Source organism: Morone saxatilis, unplaced genomic scaffold (assembly GCF_004916995.1).
Source record: "Morone saxatilis isolate NCDOM2014 unplaced genomic scaffold, NCSU_SB_2.0 Contig11, whole genome shotgun sequence".
NCBI lineage: Eukaryota > Metazoa > Chordata > Actinopteri > Moronidae > Morone > Morone saxatilis.
Genome location: NW_023339663.1, coordinates 13,638,268 through 13,655,879, shown reverse-complemented (window position 1 = coordinate 13,655,879; position 17,612 = coordinate 13,638,268). Strand labels below are relative to the sequence as shown.

The window sequence follows — 17,612 nt, the reverse complement described above, 5'->3', positions numbered from 1 at the left end:
TCCCAGTGGTGGAAGAAGTATTCAGATGCTCTACTTAATTGGAAACCACAATACCACAACGTCAAAATACTCCTTTACAAGGGAAGTTGCTACCCTCAAAAATTCAATGCAACCAGTGGATTGTGGAGTATTGATGACTATAAAAAAATACAGCAGGTTATTTGTCCAATTTCAAGCATTTTCTAGCACATTTATTTGTAGGACAGGCTGTCATATCAGCTGGTTATTATTTGGTGTACAAATGTGGACACAGCTTGTGTGTCATCACAGGTAATGCCTTTAAGGTTCATCATTGATTGCTAATGCCACTCCTACATTTACAGGACAGTGAATTACAAAAAGTAGTAGGGTTGGGTGTTTTCTTTTATCCTGTCATGTTAGTCCAGTCTTTAAAAAAAAAAAAAGGTGTCGAACAGCTATGCTTGCCGACAAAGCTAATGCTAGTATCTTGGATGAACCTGTGTGGTTACTGCAAACATAGCATGATTGACAGTCATGTCATGTGACACAGTTGATGGATTTTAAATCCAGACAGCAAACAGAAGAGCTGAGGCATAAACAATGTAATCTCAATGAAACAACAGACATGTTGCACAACTCTTCTGTCATGTGCTGTTTACTGGCCAAATGTTTTGGAGGAATAAACAACGTGTATCAGGAAAAGGCAGAACATTTGGGGGAAAGTCGCGAAATCAACCCTGAAATTTGCACTATTTATACTGCTGGCACTTTTCTTTTACACAGTGTTTCCTTCATCACTGTTTTCTCTTTTCTTCGTGTGTGTGAAACAGATTACCAGAGGTTGATGACGGTGGCAGAGAGCATCACGGCCTTAATGTTCCCTTTCCAGTGGCAGCATGTGTACGTTCCCATTCTGCCCGCCTCCCTCCTTCACTTCCTGGACGCTCCTGTGCCGTATCTCATGGGCCTCCACTCCAATGGACAGGATGACCGCACCAAGCTAGAGCTGCCACAGGAGGTACCACCATAGTGACTTCCTGAATTGAGTTTAAACCTTTTTGATTTGGTGCAAAAAGAAAAAGATGATCTGAATTTTAGTGATTGAATGCCTCCATGTCTTTAACTTTCTTTGGCCACACAAACATGCTTGCTATATCTCGAACAAGCAGGTGTATTATTGTCATTCTTCATAGGTAAGGCCTTTGTTGTACTGCTGACATAAGCCACCGTTTTCTTCTTCTCATTCCTCTTGTGGCTACATTTTTAAGCCTCTTCGAAGTGTGTAGTTACTCCAGATATTTTGAATCCAGGCCTTTTTATATTTGACCTGCACAATGCCCTTAATGTACAGGGATATTTCAGAGGCACTTAGTGCTCTCAACATAGTGTGCTAGTTTGATTAGCTCGTTCGGGATAAGTCTGTTTGCTTCCCATTTTATACACATGTAATGTTCTGTGAGACATGTCAGGTAAATCGGGAGGTAAGAAATATATAAATAGGACTCGTTAGACTTGTTAGTACAAACGCAGTTAGTCCTGTAGGACTAGTAGCATTGCTAATGTTAGTATCACACCTGTTTGTTGTACATTAGGCTCAATATCTTTCTGTTTTTCATTAAATAAATGATCTCGTTCCTTGTCTCCTTCCAGGCTAACTTGTGCTTTGTGGACATCGACAACCATTTCATTGAACTGCCAGAGGAGTTGCCTCAGTTTCCCAACAAACTAGAGTTCATTCAGGAGATCTCCGAGGTGCTCATGTCCTTCGACGTGTCTCCAGAGGGAAACATTCACTCCAGCGACAGCCAGGCCAACTACCGGGGCTTCCGATCCGTTGATATGGTCTCTGACAAGCGTAACGGCAACCTGGCCTCGCCCCTCAACTCCTACCTGCTGAGGGAGAATGAAACTATCGCCAGACTGCAGGCTCTGGTCAAGAGGACGGGTGTCAGCCTGGAGAAGGTGAGAAGTAAAGTGAAATGGGCTGCACAAATAATCTCATATGTTGTTCACACATTGTCCCCAGGTGACTGTAAAGGTAAAATATGACAATCATGTAATAAATTATATATTAAAGAAGATTAATTATTTCACCAAAGCTGATAATTGAAATAATAAATGGTATCCCAGTAGTATTAGCCAGTTAGGTCATCAGGATTCCCATAACCCATCCCATAACGAGCAGACTGCCACTGCCAGCTGAAAACTGATTTGGGCTGAAATTGAATTAGACCTAATATTGCCTGGAACTCAATCTTGACTCAATACTTTGATTATCAGTAATGAATGCATTCAGTGTAAATTGCAAATATATTTTTTAAATCCTCCATAGCAAATACATTATCCACTGGAATAAATGTCAATGCAAGTAGTAGTAGGCCAAAGGTAGAAATACAGATGGAACAATAATCAATATTACTACAAGAATTGAATAAATATAAAGGTTATTGTATTATTATGTTATTACCATCATTATGCAGGAAGGGACAGTAAACAAAAGGAGGAGCCTCTTCTATGCCACACCGACTGGACGCATGTTGTTAAAATGCTTTGTTCAAATTGTTATGGTATGTTTTAATATTTAATTGTGAAGATCTTCATCATATTTGAGTGATTATGGAGTAAATATGTATACTGACACATTTTCCTCCAATCGTATTGAATATATTCCTCTGTAAGTGTCCTCCCGTCAGTGTTTTGAGTCTCACGTTAATAGAACAGGTGGCTTATAGAACAGTGCCACCCACAGCACTGTGGAGTCTTAAAGATGTTTTGCTTCATCAGTTGGTCGATGTCTCACAGCCGAGATGACAGAAAACCTTTACAGACACTGAGATCAACAGAAGCAGTATTATAAAACTCTCACTCTAAAGACTGACGGTGGATCATTTAGCTGCTAATTAGAGAAAGTCCCTATATGTGCGGACTAATCAGCTTATCGGACAGTGGCCGGCATTAGCTTTCCATGAACAGATTAGCTCATCGTCTCTTTACAGTTTTCCAGCTAATGGGTCCGACCTCACTTGTGATTATTCGTAGCCAGGCCTAAATACAGTGGTAGGCCTGCTCTGTGTTATCTTAAGCCCCTACTGCTGGCATCTGTCCAGCTGACCTACTGACATGCTAAAAAAAGAACATGTGTGTTTCGTGTCATAAACCAAAACCGATGTCCTTGACTTCCTTTCCCAGAACCCTGCTGTGTCATCAGCAGCCTGTGATAACAGTCCGATAAGATCGTTTCTTTCTCACAGTGTTTTGCCTTTTTTTCCCCCACTCCTTTCTTTATTTTGGTATTTTTCCTCTGTGTGTGTGTGCGTGTGTGTGTTTGTGTGTTATTGAATGCTTGTGCGCATCAGCTGGAAGTGAAAGAGGATGCCAGCAGCAATAAGGACGCACGGTTTCAGTGCGATGAGGAGGAGCTAAAGATGCATCAACTCAACATCCAGGTGCGCGAGGTCTTTGCCAACCGATTCACCCAGATGTTCGCAGACTACGAGGTGTTTGTCATCCAGCCGAGCCACGACAAAGAGTCTTGGTTCACCAATCGAGACCAGATGCAGAACTTTGACAAGGTATAGTGTTATAGGAGGTTTGTTAATAGTGCTGAAGAGTGATGGGTATTTTTTTCCAATAGTATATGACATTGAATTCCACCCTTTAAATTTGCTTTGTTTCAGGCGTCCTTCCTGTCTGACCAGCCAGAGCCCTACCTGCCCTTCCTGTCGCGTTTCTTGGAGACGCAGATGTTTGCCTCCTTCATCGATAGTAAGATCCTCTGTCACGATGATGAGGAGAAGGAGCACACGTTGAGGGTGTTTGACTCCCGGGTGGATAAGATTCGCATGCTGAACGTCCGCACTCCCACTCTGCGCACCTCCATGTACCAGAAATGCACAAACATTGAAGAAGCAGGTATGGAAAAAAGATCAGCTCTGAAATGTTTTGAAAGCTTTGTGGATTTCAGAAAAATAAAAAAGGGGTTTGGAAAGGTTTTTTAATATAATTGGATTGCTGTCAAAGCACCAAATATTGTACTCAAGTGTTTCAATATGCCTCAGCTTTCTAGACCTGTCTCTTTCTTTGGATAAACACCCTTCATCCTGAGGAAAGCCACATGTTTTAGTTTGAAAATGAATAGTTTCACCACAGTATCTCAACTTTAGACAGTGAAAAATGAACCTCTGTAATGTGTAATTATGACCCTGTGTAAAGCCATGTGAATGAAATTAGAGAAGAGCTTAAAAGTCCTATATAACTCTTTAATTTGAAGTCCAAATGAGTGTTGTCACTGTGCAATTTGAAGGTGTAAACTTCTGACAGACTTGGAGATTTGCTCTCTTTAGTTAACTGACTGGTAATTGCTGTCTTATTTGCAGACAACCTGCTAAAAAAGCGATATGAAAAAGCTGATTTTGTCGCTCCTGGACCTCATGCCATTGGGCTCGAGAACGACAAGACTCACCTTCGTAAAATCTGCTCTCTTTACCTTAAACATCCCCGGGTGACAGCTCTCTGAACGTGTGTGCAATGCATTAGGTTAGGTGCACTCAGAGGATTGAAAATATTCACTTAAAGTCAGAACAAACATAGTTTTATACAGAAATCCTTCTAGTTTGGAGCTACTGTGTTTTATTTACTTATGCCTTTAGGTAAGTCCTCTGTGAGATCCTGTGTGCATTGCATACATGTCAGATTTTGCAAAGCTTGGTGAACATAACGTTATTAACAATTAAAAGCACTATCACTGATCTTTATGGTGGTGAGCTGATAACTTGCAGCATGCAGGTGAATGGGTGATAATAAACTCTTTACAGGGAATCAAATCTTTGTGCCTGTGAATCACAGCTCCAGACAGTGTAACTAAAGTTGTTTTTCCACTCATTTATTTCATCTTTTGCACATGTCATACTTTCTGTTTATCTGTTTGAGGTCTTGTATTTGCTTTTGTTAACACAGCCTGTGTGTGGGTGGGTTGGTAATCAGGCATCTGAAAATCATTGTCTAAAGCTGCATTCGTGGATGGCTCTGATTTGGTTCCTTTTAAAGAAAAAGAACATCTATTCTGGGCTTTTATTCTGTCACTTCTTTTTGTTCTGTGGGTGTTAGGGAAGAAATGCCTTTTTTGATTTCAACTTGTTTCAACACAATTAGCTATAGAAAATATGAAAATCTTTGTTGGATGATAGCTATGATAGAAGATAAAGAAATAAAATAATGTGGTTTCCGACTTAGGGATCAAGTAAGAGTAGTGATCTCATAAATTGTAATTGTTAATATTTAGGTTCTGCCCAAACCCAAAGACTTGTTGTTGTTGTTGTGAGGACACCTAATCAGTCACGTCTTGATAATAAGAGCACTACGAATTGGGCAAATTAACAAGATGAAAATGATGAATGCGTCCTGTAATCTCACTGCCAACTCCTGCTCCCCTCCCACATCTCCTCCACAGAGAAAGCCATTGAGATGAGAGTCGCAAAGATCGACCACACCGCCCTGCACCCCCACCTGCTGGACATGAAGATCGGGCAGGGACGCTACGAGCAGGGCTTCTTCCCACGACTGCAGTCTGACGTGCTCTCCACTGGGCCCACCAGCAACAAGTAAAATATCGCACATTATTGTCACATCAAAAATTGCTCTGTAATTTATATTTATTTGAAATAAACCTTTGATTTCTGTATGCTGTTATGATGTTTCTCTATAAAGTTGATCAAAGGTGAGTTGTTATGTGTTACAGATGGACCAAGAGGAGCGCTCCTGCCCAGTGGCGGAGGAGGGATCGACAGAAGCAGCACGCTGAGCACCTTTATTTAGACAACGACCAGAGAGAGGTAAGAGGCCGCCGCACTGTTTTCTTCCCTCGGCTCATGTTCACACAGATTGGTTGCCTGAGCTTTGTTCATTTTGCATGACTTGATTTATTTTAACATCACACTTACCATCTTGTCTGCTCTCCCACCCCTTCCCCCTTTCTCACACTTCCGGTCACTTGTCTCTTTTTGTCTTTCTCCACCTCTGTCCTGCACTCACGCTCTCAGCATGTAGAGTGTTTGTTACCGGAGCTGCAGCTCCTGCTGTTTCTTGACTGCTACTGGCTTTCACAGTCCTCCAAGCCCTGTCTAAAGTCGGTGACTGTGGATGTGGTATGTGTTGGTAGTGTGTGAGGCCTTTAGTCTTAACACTGGGACCACATGACCCCTCCACGCATGTGGTCCTCACCTCCCTCTGCTTCCTTCCCCTCCTCCTCGTCTCCTAATCCGTGTCACTTTTTAGAGCATGTCATATTTGAGGATACAGTGGGTGGAAAGAATTAAATGAAAGTTTTTACTACTTAATTACTGTGAAGTTCACTGCTTATATGGGGTACTGCTTCAATATCTGGAGGCTGAAGTTTAGATATTTAGATATTTTACAGTAATTGTAAAGTGGTTTGTTTTCTTTTCTTTAGAGTCTCTAATGTCCAAGTAGTGCACAATGTCTGGCACCTTGAATTTGAACATTTAGGACAGAAAGATAAAAGTTACAACAACCCATTATCAAGACAGCCACCATTACTCGTTGTTGTAGAACAAACTGAAGTTCTAGTATTTCTTGTTCCTCTGTAGCAACCTTCCCCAGTGACGTGAGCTAACCACTGATTTGTTTCTCGGTTTCCTTTTGTGCTTAGCTGATTGCCGACTGATTTTTTTCTCTCCGTCATTTATTAGAAGTACATCCAGGAAGCCAGGAACTTGGGCACGACCATCAGACAGCCCAAACTGTCCAACCTGTCGCCTTCTGTCATTGCTCAGACCAACTGGAAATTTGTTGAAGGATTGCTGAAGGAGTGCAGGAACAAGGTTTGTGTGGACTGTGAATGAATGAGTACTGATAGGAGAATCCCTATCAGTGTGAGTTATGGCCAACTTTCTAATGTCTACATTTAGTTAAATTTGATCCTTTCAGTATTTGGTTAGAAAAACAGAATGTAATCACAATGGATGATTAACTGAAATAACAACAACAGGAAAACATATTGGAAACACATTAAGGCTTTGTGTTTACCTTGATAAGTCTCCTGTTTTGAGTTGAAAATGAATATCTGAACTTTGAGTAACAACTGTATGTGTGTATTTATCTGTTTTTCTGCAGACGAAGCGTATGCTGGTAGAGAAGATGGGTCGGGAGGCCGTGGAGTTGGGTCACGGAGAGGTCAGCATCACTGGTGTTGAGGAGAACACTCTGATTGCGAGTCTCTGCGACCTGCTGGAGAGGATCTGGAGCCACGGGCTGCAGGTCAAACAGGTCAGGAAAAAACAAAATCAATACAGTCACTATTTCATATAATGGATCCCCCACAGCTGGACATACAGTGCTCTCAGAACAAATGATTGACTAGTGTATGTTTTCTCTTTCAGGGTAAATCTGCCTTGTGGTCCCACCTGCTGCATTATCAGGAGAGCAAAGAGAAGAAAAATGCAACTCCAGGTGGTTTGGGACCTCCAGGTAGATGCTGAAATCAGTTCACCCAATGAACAAAATTACATGAACAAATTAATAACATTGAGGAATTTCCTAACGTCCCTTTCCACACACCAGGTTTCATTCATGATGCTGAGAGACGCAAATCTGATGGCGGTGTATCAGCCATGGCCCCTCTTAAAGTCTCCCTGATCCAGGACATGAGGTGAGGAGGACTGGCGGTTACTTAGAAATAAACTCAATAAAGAAAGGATGACGTCTCTTTGATTTCATCCGGTGTAGCCAAAGCTGGTTTACAAATGTACTAGCTGCTGGTCACAGTTAAAAGAAAGTAAGTTGGACTAAGACTGCCCCCTTGTGGCAGACTGGCCAACAAGTTTTCTGTGTTCTTGTGATAATTTATTCTCTATGTGGGAATCTCAAAGGATTTCAGAGTGTTAACATTTTTATAAAATAATTAAATTTTAATTTCCAAAACTTATCCCAATTAAACTCAAACTTATCTAAATTAAAACTGACATTTTTAATAGGTTACATTCTTACACGAAGGTAGTGTTTACATTATTTTTCTCAGATTGGATTTGTGCTTTTGTAGAAATAAATGCTCTATGTATTACGCCCAAACCCAAAGAGCTCAGTATTTTCTAATAATAAAGTCTATTTATATAGCACTCATCCAAATCAACGATTACAAAATACTTTACTAAGGGGAAAGCATAAAGTAATAAAATAGGACCAAATAGTAAGACCAAAGGACAGTATGTAAGGACATACACAGTCACACACACATGCACTTGCAAGATTTAAATAGGATTGTAAGAAATTCTTAGAATAAAAGTGAGTTTTCTAGAGCGACTTAAAAGAAGAGACGGATTCTCTTGAAGGTTTGTTCAGTAGTTGTGGTGCCATTACAGAAAAAGCTCTGTTCCCTTTTCATAGTATTATTTTTGCCTTTATTAGATAATAGACAGTGAGAGGAGGTGACGTGTAGCAAAAGTCCCCAGCCAGACATAAACTGGGCACGTCGCAATCAACGCGACCACCATCCCGACCCTTAGGCCAACCCGGTGCCCCAATTTGCTCAAAATGCTTTCTATCTGTATATTTATATTAATAAAACTCTAAAGGTTTCAGTGAGAGCTCCCACAGCACACCTGAATGCTTTAACACCCGTGTGTGTTTGTGTGATGGCTGCCATCACTCTCGTCATGTTATCTGCTGTACCCAGACAGAGTTGAGGAGTCAGGACTTTTTGCTGCAGGAAGGAGGCGCAGAGTGAGTCTGTGTAACAGCACGTTACTTCCAGCCTAATTAACAGACCCCCCGCCAGTCTGACTGAGAAGAGAGGAGGGGTCAGCTCAGGGAACAAACACTCATCTCTACTGCGCTGATAGATAGACCCTCCTCCACACTCATGTAAACATCTGATGCCATGATCGTGAACACACAGGAGCAACCGTCAGCCTCCCTTAATGACGTTTTTTTTAATAATTAAAAAAAGGAAAGTAAATGTTTTTACTAATTTCTCACATTTTTAGGCTTTATAGAGATGATGGCAATACCTCATCTGTGTTACTCTGTGTTTTTCTATGCAGGCACTATATAATAATGCATATAGTAGATGCTTTCCTCTGTTGCCATGGAGATAAGTAGCGGAGAAAAGTGGGTTACTCGATGCTAGTGAGCATAGAGGGTGGAGACAGGGAGGGGGATGGAAGGTAGAGGAGGACACGAGGAGCTCTTAGCAGACGAGCTTATGGCACAGGTGGAGTGGAAGGGAATGTGTCTGGACATCAGAGGCATGATAGTGGCTCCAAGCGATGACATGGGACCATGTCTGTCGTTAAAAATGCCATCGCAGAGGCAGACTGAGCTGTTTCTGTAGACATGATGAGGGTGACTCAGGAGGGGAAAGTCACGATATCATAATATTAATGTGTCTTTTAAGTTTTGTATTGTCTTTTCTATTTGTGGTGTTAAAAAAGTTAAAATAATTTCATCAGTTTTGATAATCAGTTAATCATTTGTCATTTATGAAGCTAAAGTGCCAAATATCTACTGTTTGCATCTTTTCCAATCTGAGAATTTCAGGTTTTCTGTGTTTTATATCTTTAAAAATGCTAAATCTTTGGCTTTTGAACAAAACAACCAATTTTATAACATTACTTTGGGTTCTAAAACGTTGTGATGTGCATTTTAATGACAGTTCGACAGATTAATAAATAACAAGTAACATTTATGTTCATGTCAGTCGTAAACCATAAAGTGGTTTAATATGTGCATCAGTTGCATTCAGCATTATCATTATCAAGTTCCATTCTCTGTTTTATGATCTTCTTCATTGTTTGTAAATAATGTATATACCAGACACTTTTAGGCTTTAGAAGGCGCTTATTGGCGCAGTGTTTGCATTATTAAAAGCATTGTGGTGGGGCGTCCTGGTAGCTCACCTGGTGGAGCTGGCGCTCCATCATATACCGGGGTTTGACTCCGACCTGTGGTCCTTTGCTACATGTCATCTCCACTTTCTCTTTCCCCCCTTTCCCCCCCATTTTTTAGCTGTCACTATCGATTAAAGGCAATAAAAGCTTACACACACACACACACACACACACACATTAAACTGAGACAAGTGAGCACAGAGAAACTTTCCCCCTTCAGCAGATAAATGTGAAAACAGCCTTTTAGTGTGAAAGTCTGCACAGTGAAGCTCAAACATCCAAGTAAAGTAACAAAAGTCAAAACACATTTTTGGCCGATTCCTGCGTTGCCTTTGAAGAATCCTTTCAGTCTAACATGATGAAAATGGGAGAAAATGGTCCTGATCATTGATTTTTTTGTTTGTGTATGAACACCAAATATCTTCTGAACCTCTCGTTTGTTTGTTTGCAGACACATTCAGAACATGAGTGAGATCAAGACAGATGTGGGCAAGGCCAGAGCCTGGGTTCGCCTCTCTATGGAGAAGAAGCTGCTTTCCAGACACCTGAAGCAGCTGCTTTCAGACCACGAGCTTACAAAGTGAGCAAAACAACACAAGTCCAACTCTGCCGTCAGTTACAGTTTTAGTATCGGTTCATTGCAACAATGAATCCTAAAAATCACTGAGTATGTTTTTCTGCTGGTTGCATTTCTTATCCTGACCTTCTTTCTGTGTTTGTGGAGGAATGTCTGCTTCATCTGAAATTAAGATGACGTGTGATCTACCCATTTATAATACATTAACTCTTTTGAAATCGCAAAGCATCATACTTTAGTCTACCACTGCATAAATAATTCACAGCCTTCTTCATAATTGATATGAGTGGTGAACTGGGTCAGGGGGATTTCTTTTTGCCTTTCGTGACCTTACATTGTCATTTGTTCTACTTTATATCCAGTCACTCACTTTGTCATCCACTTGCCTTAAAATTAATTGCTCATCTGTTATACTGCTGACACTGATGAGGAATGTTTATCTACTGGGAAACTTAATTACTTTAAAAATAACACAAATCATTTCATTTTGTGGGCATTCATGTTTTATTTTTACACTATTCTCAAAAAATATTTTTCTTTCTTTCAGAAAACTGTACAAGCGATACGCCTTCCTTCGCTGTGACGATGAGAAGGAGCAGTTTCTCTACCACCTCCTGTCCTTTAATGCTGTGGATTACTTCTGTTTCACCAACGTCTTTACCACCATCAGTGAGTGATGCATTGATGCCAAACAGCCCAACAACAATGTCAATAAATTACCCGTTTTTTAAAGTGATTTTATTTTTCGGTTTTTTTGAATGACATGTCTCGCCTCTCTGTCTCCCAGTGATCCCCTACCATGTGGTGGTGGTTCCCAGTAAGAAGCTGGGTGGCTCCATGTTCACAGCCAACCCTTGGGTGTGTGTTTCTGGTGAGCTGGCAGAGACCGGAGTCCTGCAGGTCCCCAGAAATACCCTGGAGATTACTTTTGAGGTTAGTGTGCTCACCACAGTATGATATCGCTACAGTGAAGTCTAACAGGGCAACATAAGTGGTTAAAAGATCAGATTGGTTGTAAACAAGCCAGTATGTTACAGTAGGTCGTCTTAGATGTTGCTGTGTAAACTGTGTTGGATGTTTAAACCAGACGGTTCACCATTCACTATTGTTTTACTTTCCAAAGATCATCTGTTTGTGTTCCTGTTTCTGTTGGACTTCTTTTTAGTCACCAAATTATGAATAAAAATACTCTATTTATTGTTGTTATAAACTGGAATTAAACTTAAGCAAAAAGAGTTAATGTCTTGTGTTTTGACGTTCATTTCTCCATGTTTCTCTCTCTCTCAGTGCCAGAACCTGGGCAAGCTGACCACAGTGCAGATGGGTCATGATAACACGGGGCTCTACGCAAAGTGGCTGGTGGAGTGCGTTGTGGTCCGCAACGAGATCACAGGGCACACTTACAAGTGAGCATGCCTTTTGAGAGAAATTCACGTCAAGTGCGATAATGTTTTGATCACATGATTCTCAAAAGAAAATTGACAAAATGCGTTCGCCGGGCAGGTTTCCGTGTGGCCGCTGGTTGGGGAAGGGTGTGGATGATGGTAGTCTGGAGAGGATCCTGGTGGGAGAGCTGATGACCCCCAGCACGGAGAACGATGAAAGGATGTGCCGCACGCCCCCGATGCAGCAATCCCCGGGGATGATGAGGAGGTTTGTTACCATCTCGCCAAACAGCAAACCAAGTAAGTAACTCAACTGCAGAACCATGAGTCCTAAACAATAGTGGTGTGTAGACATTTTCTTGTAGTCCTAACTGCGGGGAAACATTCGTCTACTCTGCATTTTCCTTTTTTTCCTCCTTCTTCTCTTCCTTCTTTTTCTCTCAACTTGAGATTCATTCTTAGAAGTACGGTCAAACACTGGGCCCCACGTTTTTTGAAGTCTTGTTTTTAATACCTTCACTGCTAAAAATTCAAACACATGATTGAGAAAACACAATGACAAATAGATAAAACCTGGATGGGGAGTTTTTTCCTCCCTGTGTTGGCTCGTATTGTCTTACAGCATCTTTATTTGCTTTTCTCTTCTCATCCAGAGTTAAACACAGGTCAGATCCAGGAGGGAGTGGGAGAGGCCATCAATGGGATTGTGAAGCACTTCCATAAGCCGGAGAAGGAGGTGAGAGACGGCAGTCTAGACAGGCCCCAACACGCAGTTCTATTATTCATCACAAATGAAGAAAAGCAGCTTTCTGCTCTGGTGGTCCCCAAGCCCTCCCAGTATAACTGTGGGCTACGTGGTATAATTTAGATTTTTACACATTAAAAGAGAGAATTCCTGCTGGTTAATTATATAAGAAATAAAAGAAATTTATATTATTATTGATTATTTCTGCTGCCCTAGAATGATTCCTGTTATATGTTCTGTTTAGGATGCACTAGTATAAAGCACCCACACTGATAATTATTACTTATTAAGGCACATGGAGTGATGTTTGCTATTCAAAGTGCATTATAACTTATCTGTTGATTGCATGTTGTAAGAGTCATTCATTGTGTAGTCAAGGTACAAAGGATTTTTACAGGGAAGTCCCCTTTCCATCTGCTCCACCTCTGTACAGTACTGACAGAACAATGTCGGGAGGCTGCTAAGAATAAAAACAGTTGAAATGCACTTTGTATTCTGTGTTTAGTTGAGTCTGTCACCATGTAAATATGCCTACAAGCCTAAATTCCTCTCTCGTACATGTTTTTATTCTCATGCTGATATAACAGCTACAAAATATTTCTTTCATGAACTCATAAATTGATACAACACTCAGGTAACTCTTCTCACAATGATTTATTATTTGGAAGTTCTTTTGAAATATAAAGACCTGTGAGAGACGGCACTTTTGCACCTTAGACTTCTTTTTCTGCAAGATATTGGGAAGTAAAGTCGTCACTGTATTTTGTTTGGACAAGTGTATCTGGTAAGCTGTTGTAGCTTTGTATCTAGAAAGTGCTCCATTTGGTTGTCATAGAGAACAGCCTTATAATCAGTTTTAACTACATGTATTTTCCTGTTGTTTTTGCTCTCCATAGAGAGGCAGTCTGACTCTTCTCCTCTGTGGAGAGTATGGCCTCGTCTGGGCTCTGGAGCAAGTTTTCCAGCACGGTTTCAAATCACCCCGACTCTTTAAGAATGTCTTCATCTGGGACTTCTTGGGTAAAGACTTATTATTATTACTCCCTTATATTACTTAAGTCCTTAAAGTGATATTCCATCATTTCAAACCTGGTGTGCCAAAAAGATTTTGGGCTCAAGTATTCCTTTAAATAGATATTACTATATAATCAACTGTTAACTAACTTAACTTTTAATTATTTTTCTGCTTTAACAGAGAAGTCACAAGTGTACTTTGAAAGTGCGGAGCAGCGGGAGGTGACTCCAGATGAAAACTGGCAAACCAGAGTGCGCCACTTCTGCCGCTTCATGCGTGCCATCAACAACACGTCCAGAAACATCGGCAAGGACGGGAAGTTCCAGATGCTCGTCTGTCTGGGTGCAAGGTAGGCCAGCAGCTCTCACTTAAAACCTCCTTACGTGTCAGCTGTGGCCACGTGTGCAGTCTCTGGATCTACGTCACAACCCAGTAACGCACAACCATTAATCAAGCTTAAGCCCCCGGGATAAAAATCAATCCTTCCTGTTGAAGTGTCTTTGGTTCAGACACTGAATCCCTAACAGTTCCTACTTTGTATCTGACCCTGCATCCTGACCTGATAGGAGTCAAGTGAAAATGATCTCTCCTTTGAGGATTGTTAAGTATCAGATGTTTTATTGGATTGCTGTAGTTCATCCTCCCTGATGAAGAGTGTGTGTGCCAGTGCATTTAAGTGCATAGTGAAGCAGTGATTTGTATGTTGATTTATAATTGTGTTTTTATGCTTTTCTATATATGACTCCTCCATACAAAATAGTAGTACTGCAACAATTAGGTCATTCATCGAATATTTAGTCAGTAGAAAATGTATTGTCATTCATTTTCATAGTAGATTAATTGTTTATGTCATTTATCAACCAAAAAAATGGCAAACTTTCCCTTGTTCCTGCTTCTCAAATGTGAGAATTTGCTGCCTTAAATCGGATATCTTTGGGTTTTTGACTGTTGGTTGGACAAAACAAGTAATATGAAGACAACACAGGACATCGTAATTAGCATTTTCTGATATTTCATAGACAAAAGAATTAATCCAAAACATGATTAATCAATGAAGAGAATTATTGTTAATTGCAGCCTTACTCTATAAAACACATTTTCATGAAGCAGGAAGAGATTTTTATCTACAGCATGCTGTGGTTTTAGTCTGTGAAATGGCCTTTCACACTTGCATAAGCTGTTGTGTTGACTGTCTGTGTCTTCTCCTCTCAGGGACCATTTGTTGCATCACTGGATTGCTCTGCTCGCAGACTGTCCGATCACCGCTCAGATGTACGAGGACACAGCACTGATTAAGGACCGCTCGTTGGTGAACTCTCTGATCAGAGTACTACAGACTCTGCAGGAGTTCAACATCACCCTGGAGGCTTCGCTTGTCAAAGGTGTCGGTATCTAAACCGAACCAACTTCACAACAGTTGTTACCTGACCAGGAAGATCACTGGGGACCACTAAAAAGAATAACTGAACCTTTTATATGCAGGAACTGACTTGAACAAAGGACATTTTCTGGCTTATATTAAAGCTACTGTTACATTTGCCATATATTAAGTGCAATGAGCCTTTCCAGATATGTTGTTATTTTTATCCTCAACAATGTTGCCATTAGATGTTAAAAATATGTTTTCTATTATGAACCATGATTTTGACATTATTGACCTACTTGTGCTATAATGTTTTATTGAAAGCTAAATATTTTCATTGTTATCGTGAACTGCTGACAATGGCTATATTTAAGGGAAAGTGAGGATCAAAACTGTTAATATATTTTCAGAGATAAACAGTATTATTTTGTTAAATCAGTCAAGTTGCTTGCTCTGTTGTCAACTCAGATTCCAATGTCATTACGCAGAGCTTAAAGCAAATGATGTAGAAGTATGCTTTATAAGTATGTGTATGACGGGGTTTGTAGTGTGGAAGATGATTCACCTACATAGAAATACAAAAAGGCGGTACCATTTGGCCCTTTCCCTGAGAAATGCAGATCTTTTACTTGGAATACCTTTAGCAGAGAAAATGACCCTTCTTGCATGATAATAAGACAAGCCTGTATCCAGTGATGGACAGTATATTCAGTCGGATAAAGGAAAAAACCCAAGTCTTTTTAGGTTTTGTGTTCCAGACACGTCCTCCGAGGGATGCTTGACCTGGCTTTTCTGTGCAAAGTGGATCACAGTGACAGCCTTCATGTAAATACCTCCAACCAGCCCTTTTACCTAACCATCATCCCAGCCCTTAACACTACATCTGCCCTCTGAACAAAAACGGTGTCATGATCTGTGTAGACTCCTCACGATACAGGATCATCTCCTGCTTTCTGTGTGAGGAGCAACAGCTCCTTCCCCGCCTCCTGATTTTGTCATCATGGTTTCTTGCTATGCAATATCCACGAGAGAGAAAATTTAAATCCCCTACAAACTAAATATCGGGATGTCTTGAGGTATAACCGGGCCCTCCCCTGTAACATACATTGAACTTTACTGTGCAAAACAAGAGATTTGATATGCGAAGGACTTCTTTTCTGTGCCAACAGTGTCTGGAATGACTGTGTTGTACTCGTCTGTGTACGACCCACACATGAGCATCTTGGGAGATATATATTTTTGTTTTCCAATACTGTTGTACATTTATTGACATAGCTGTGTAATGTAGTGTTTACTAAGTGAGCAACAGTGTACAGTGTACAAATATATTAAGAATAAAGCATCTGTAATGCATTAAAGTGGATGTAATTGTATTGGTTAACCAGTTTTTTCATTCAGATTTATATTATCTGTTTCGTGTGCCAACTTTAGCTCTACTTTAAATGTATTAAAAGCAAATATATGCCAAAATATTGTAAATGGCAACTGAATTTCACAACTAATCATAGTCACATAAATCGTAGTTGAAAAGTAACACGGCAGTAAATTAAGCGGTTTCGCGTTACTAAGCTGCTGAATGCGCTTTCTCAGCTGAGAAAAATGTCAACAAACTCGTTCGCGCCATATCAGATAGCTGTTTTTCTTTAAAGCCTTTGGCCAGGTGGCTTCTGGGATTTGGAGTTTGAAAAGAAGGCCGTTGACTACTGGCGGCACAAACGTCTCCCGCTCGCTCACTACGCCTCCCACCATTCATGTCTTCCAAACAGTGCGCGAGGAGAGCAGCGATTGGTCGAGGGCAGGTTCAAACCCAACGGCTGCGCTCCTTATATGGTCATTCCACGTCCAGCCCTTTCATTCCGGCTTTTTATGCTAATGTATTCTAATATACAGCTGTATGCATTAGTAGTAAGAGCATGCGCAGTGCGTGAAAAGAACACGGCGAAGATTCAAAGTTTTTGTTCAGTAAGTGTCCTGTTATTTCTCCCGGACGGTAAATTACTCTTTGTGAAATTGTGCCGATTCGTTTGCGTGTGAGTAGACCGAGCGCAGTGTGGTGTGACGGTAACCTGACGCGTGCCGTTGCTAAGTGTGCAAAGAGCGAACCGACGCGACAATGGGGGTAACGTGGAAGTGAGCGAGAGCGAGAGCGTGGCGTGCTAATGGTAGCAGCGGCGGCTAGCTAGCGTGCTAACAGCTAACAACAATGAGCCGTATTTGGCGCTCTAGCGGGCAAAAGTTAGAATTTAAAGGGAAGGACGGGGTTCGTCGCAACTTTTTGTATTTAATTAAAATCTCGACAACACACGCGGAAGGTTACCGCGTTGATAACCGTGTGTTACTTTCAGACACGCGTGTTGGACTGAGTTGAACGGAATAGCCCGGTAGCTTTTTGTTTCTTCACTTCAGAAAACGCTGCAGCCCGCTTTTTGTTTCGAGCTCTCGCTTGCAAACTAACCCGCAACCGAACAGTGTTTCGTGTGGGACATGCTCACTGTCCTTTCTACTAGTAAATCCCTTAAAGTTCCCCGTGTTATTGAGCGGTGTTGGTGGCGGTAACATTGGCGACAGATACCGATAGTGAAGCCCCGTGTTGTGGGTGTAACACCGTGTGACTGACCTAACGTTAACCGTGCGGACTGTTTCAAAGTTTGGTAGTCTGCTTTT

The 17,612-nt window shown here is 41.1% G+C and overlaps 2 protein-coding genes across 6 annotated transcripts in view; both read left to right on the top strand.

Annotated features, from left to right (window-relative positions):
• The window catches only part of dennd5a (DENN/MADD domain containing 5A), a 31,252-nt gene extending 14,923 nt beyond the window's left edge, over nucleotides 1–16,329 (top strand). For 2 of the 3 annotated variants that reach the window (XM_035651719.1, XM_035651717.1), the window contains 19 exons: nucleotides 792–979; nucleotides 1,612–1,923; nucleotides 3,318–3,533; nucleotides 3,639–3,873; nucleotides 5,411–5,561; nucleotides 5,699–5,792; nucleotides 6,669–6,800; nucleotides 7,093–7,245; nucleotides 7,359–7,446; nucleotides 7,540–7,627; nucleotides 10,315–10,443; nucleotides 10,988–11,109; nucleotides 11,228–11,373; nucleotides 11,728–11,846; nucleotides 11,944–12,125; nucleotides 12,479–12,561; nucleotides 13,467–13,590; nucleotides 13,766–13,934; nucleotides 14,798–16,329. In XM_035651719.1, coding sequence (XP_035507612.1) covers nucleotides 792–979; nucleotides 1,612–1,923; nucleotides 3,318–3,533; nucleotides 3,639–3,873; nucleotides 5,411–5,561; nucleotides 5,699–5,792; nucleotides 6,669–6,800; nucleotides 7,093–7,245; nucleotides 7,359–7,446; nucleotides 7,540–7,627; nucleotides 10,315–10,443; nucleotides 10,988–11,109; nucleotides 11,228–11,373; nucleotides 11,728–11,846; nucleotides 11,944–12,125; nucleotides 12,479–12,561; nucleotides 13,467–13,590; nucleotides 13,766–13,934; nucleotides 14,798–14,981 — 2,915 coding nt within the window. In that variant the 3' untranslated portion in view covers nucleotides 14,982–16,329. Of the gene's footprint in view, nucleotides 1–791; nucleotides 980–1,611; nucleotides 1,924–3,317; nucleotides 3,534–3,638; nucleotides 3,874–5,410; nucleotides 5,562–5,698; nucleotides 5,793–5,999; nucleotides 6,105–6,668; nucleotides 6,801–7,092; nucleotides 7,246–7,358; nucleotides 7,447–7,539; nucleotides 7,628–10,314; nucleotides 10,444–10,987; nucleotides 11,110–11,227; nucleotides 11,374–11,727; nucleotides 11,847–11,943; nucleotides 12,126–12,478; nucleotides 12,562–13,466; nucleotides 13,591–13,765; nucleotides 13,935–14,797 lie in introns of all 3 variants that reach the window. The other variant, XM_035651720.1, reaches the window with a different exon arrangement.
• A 498-nt stretch (nucleotides 16,330–16,827) lies between these two features.
• Nucleotides 16,828–17,612, top strand: part of sinhcafl (SIN3-HDAC complex associated factor, like) — a 5,295-nt gene continuing 4,510 nt past the window's right edge. For 2 of the 3 annotated variants that reach the window (XM_035652505.1, XM_035652503.1), the window contains exon 1: nucleotides 16,828–16,910. The gene's annotated coding sequence lies outside the window, so the exon portion shown is untranslated. Of the gene's footprint in view, nucleotides 16,911–17,068; nucleotides 17,330–17,612 lie in introns of those variants that run through there. The other variant, XM_035652504.1, reaches the window with a different exon arrangement.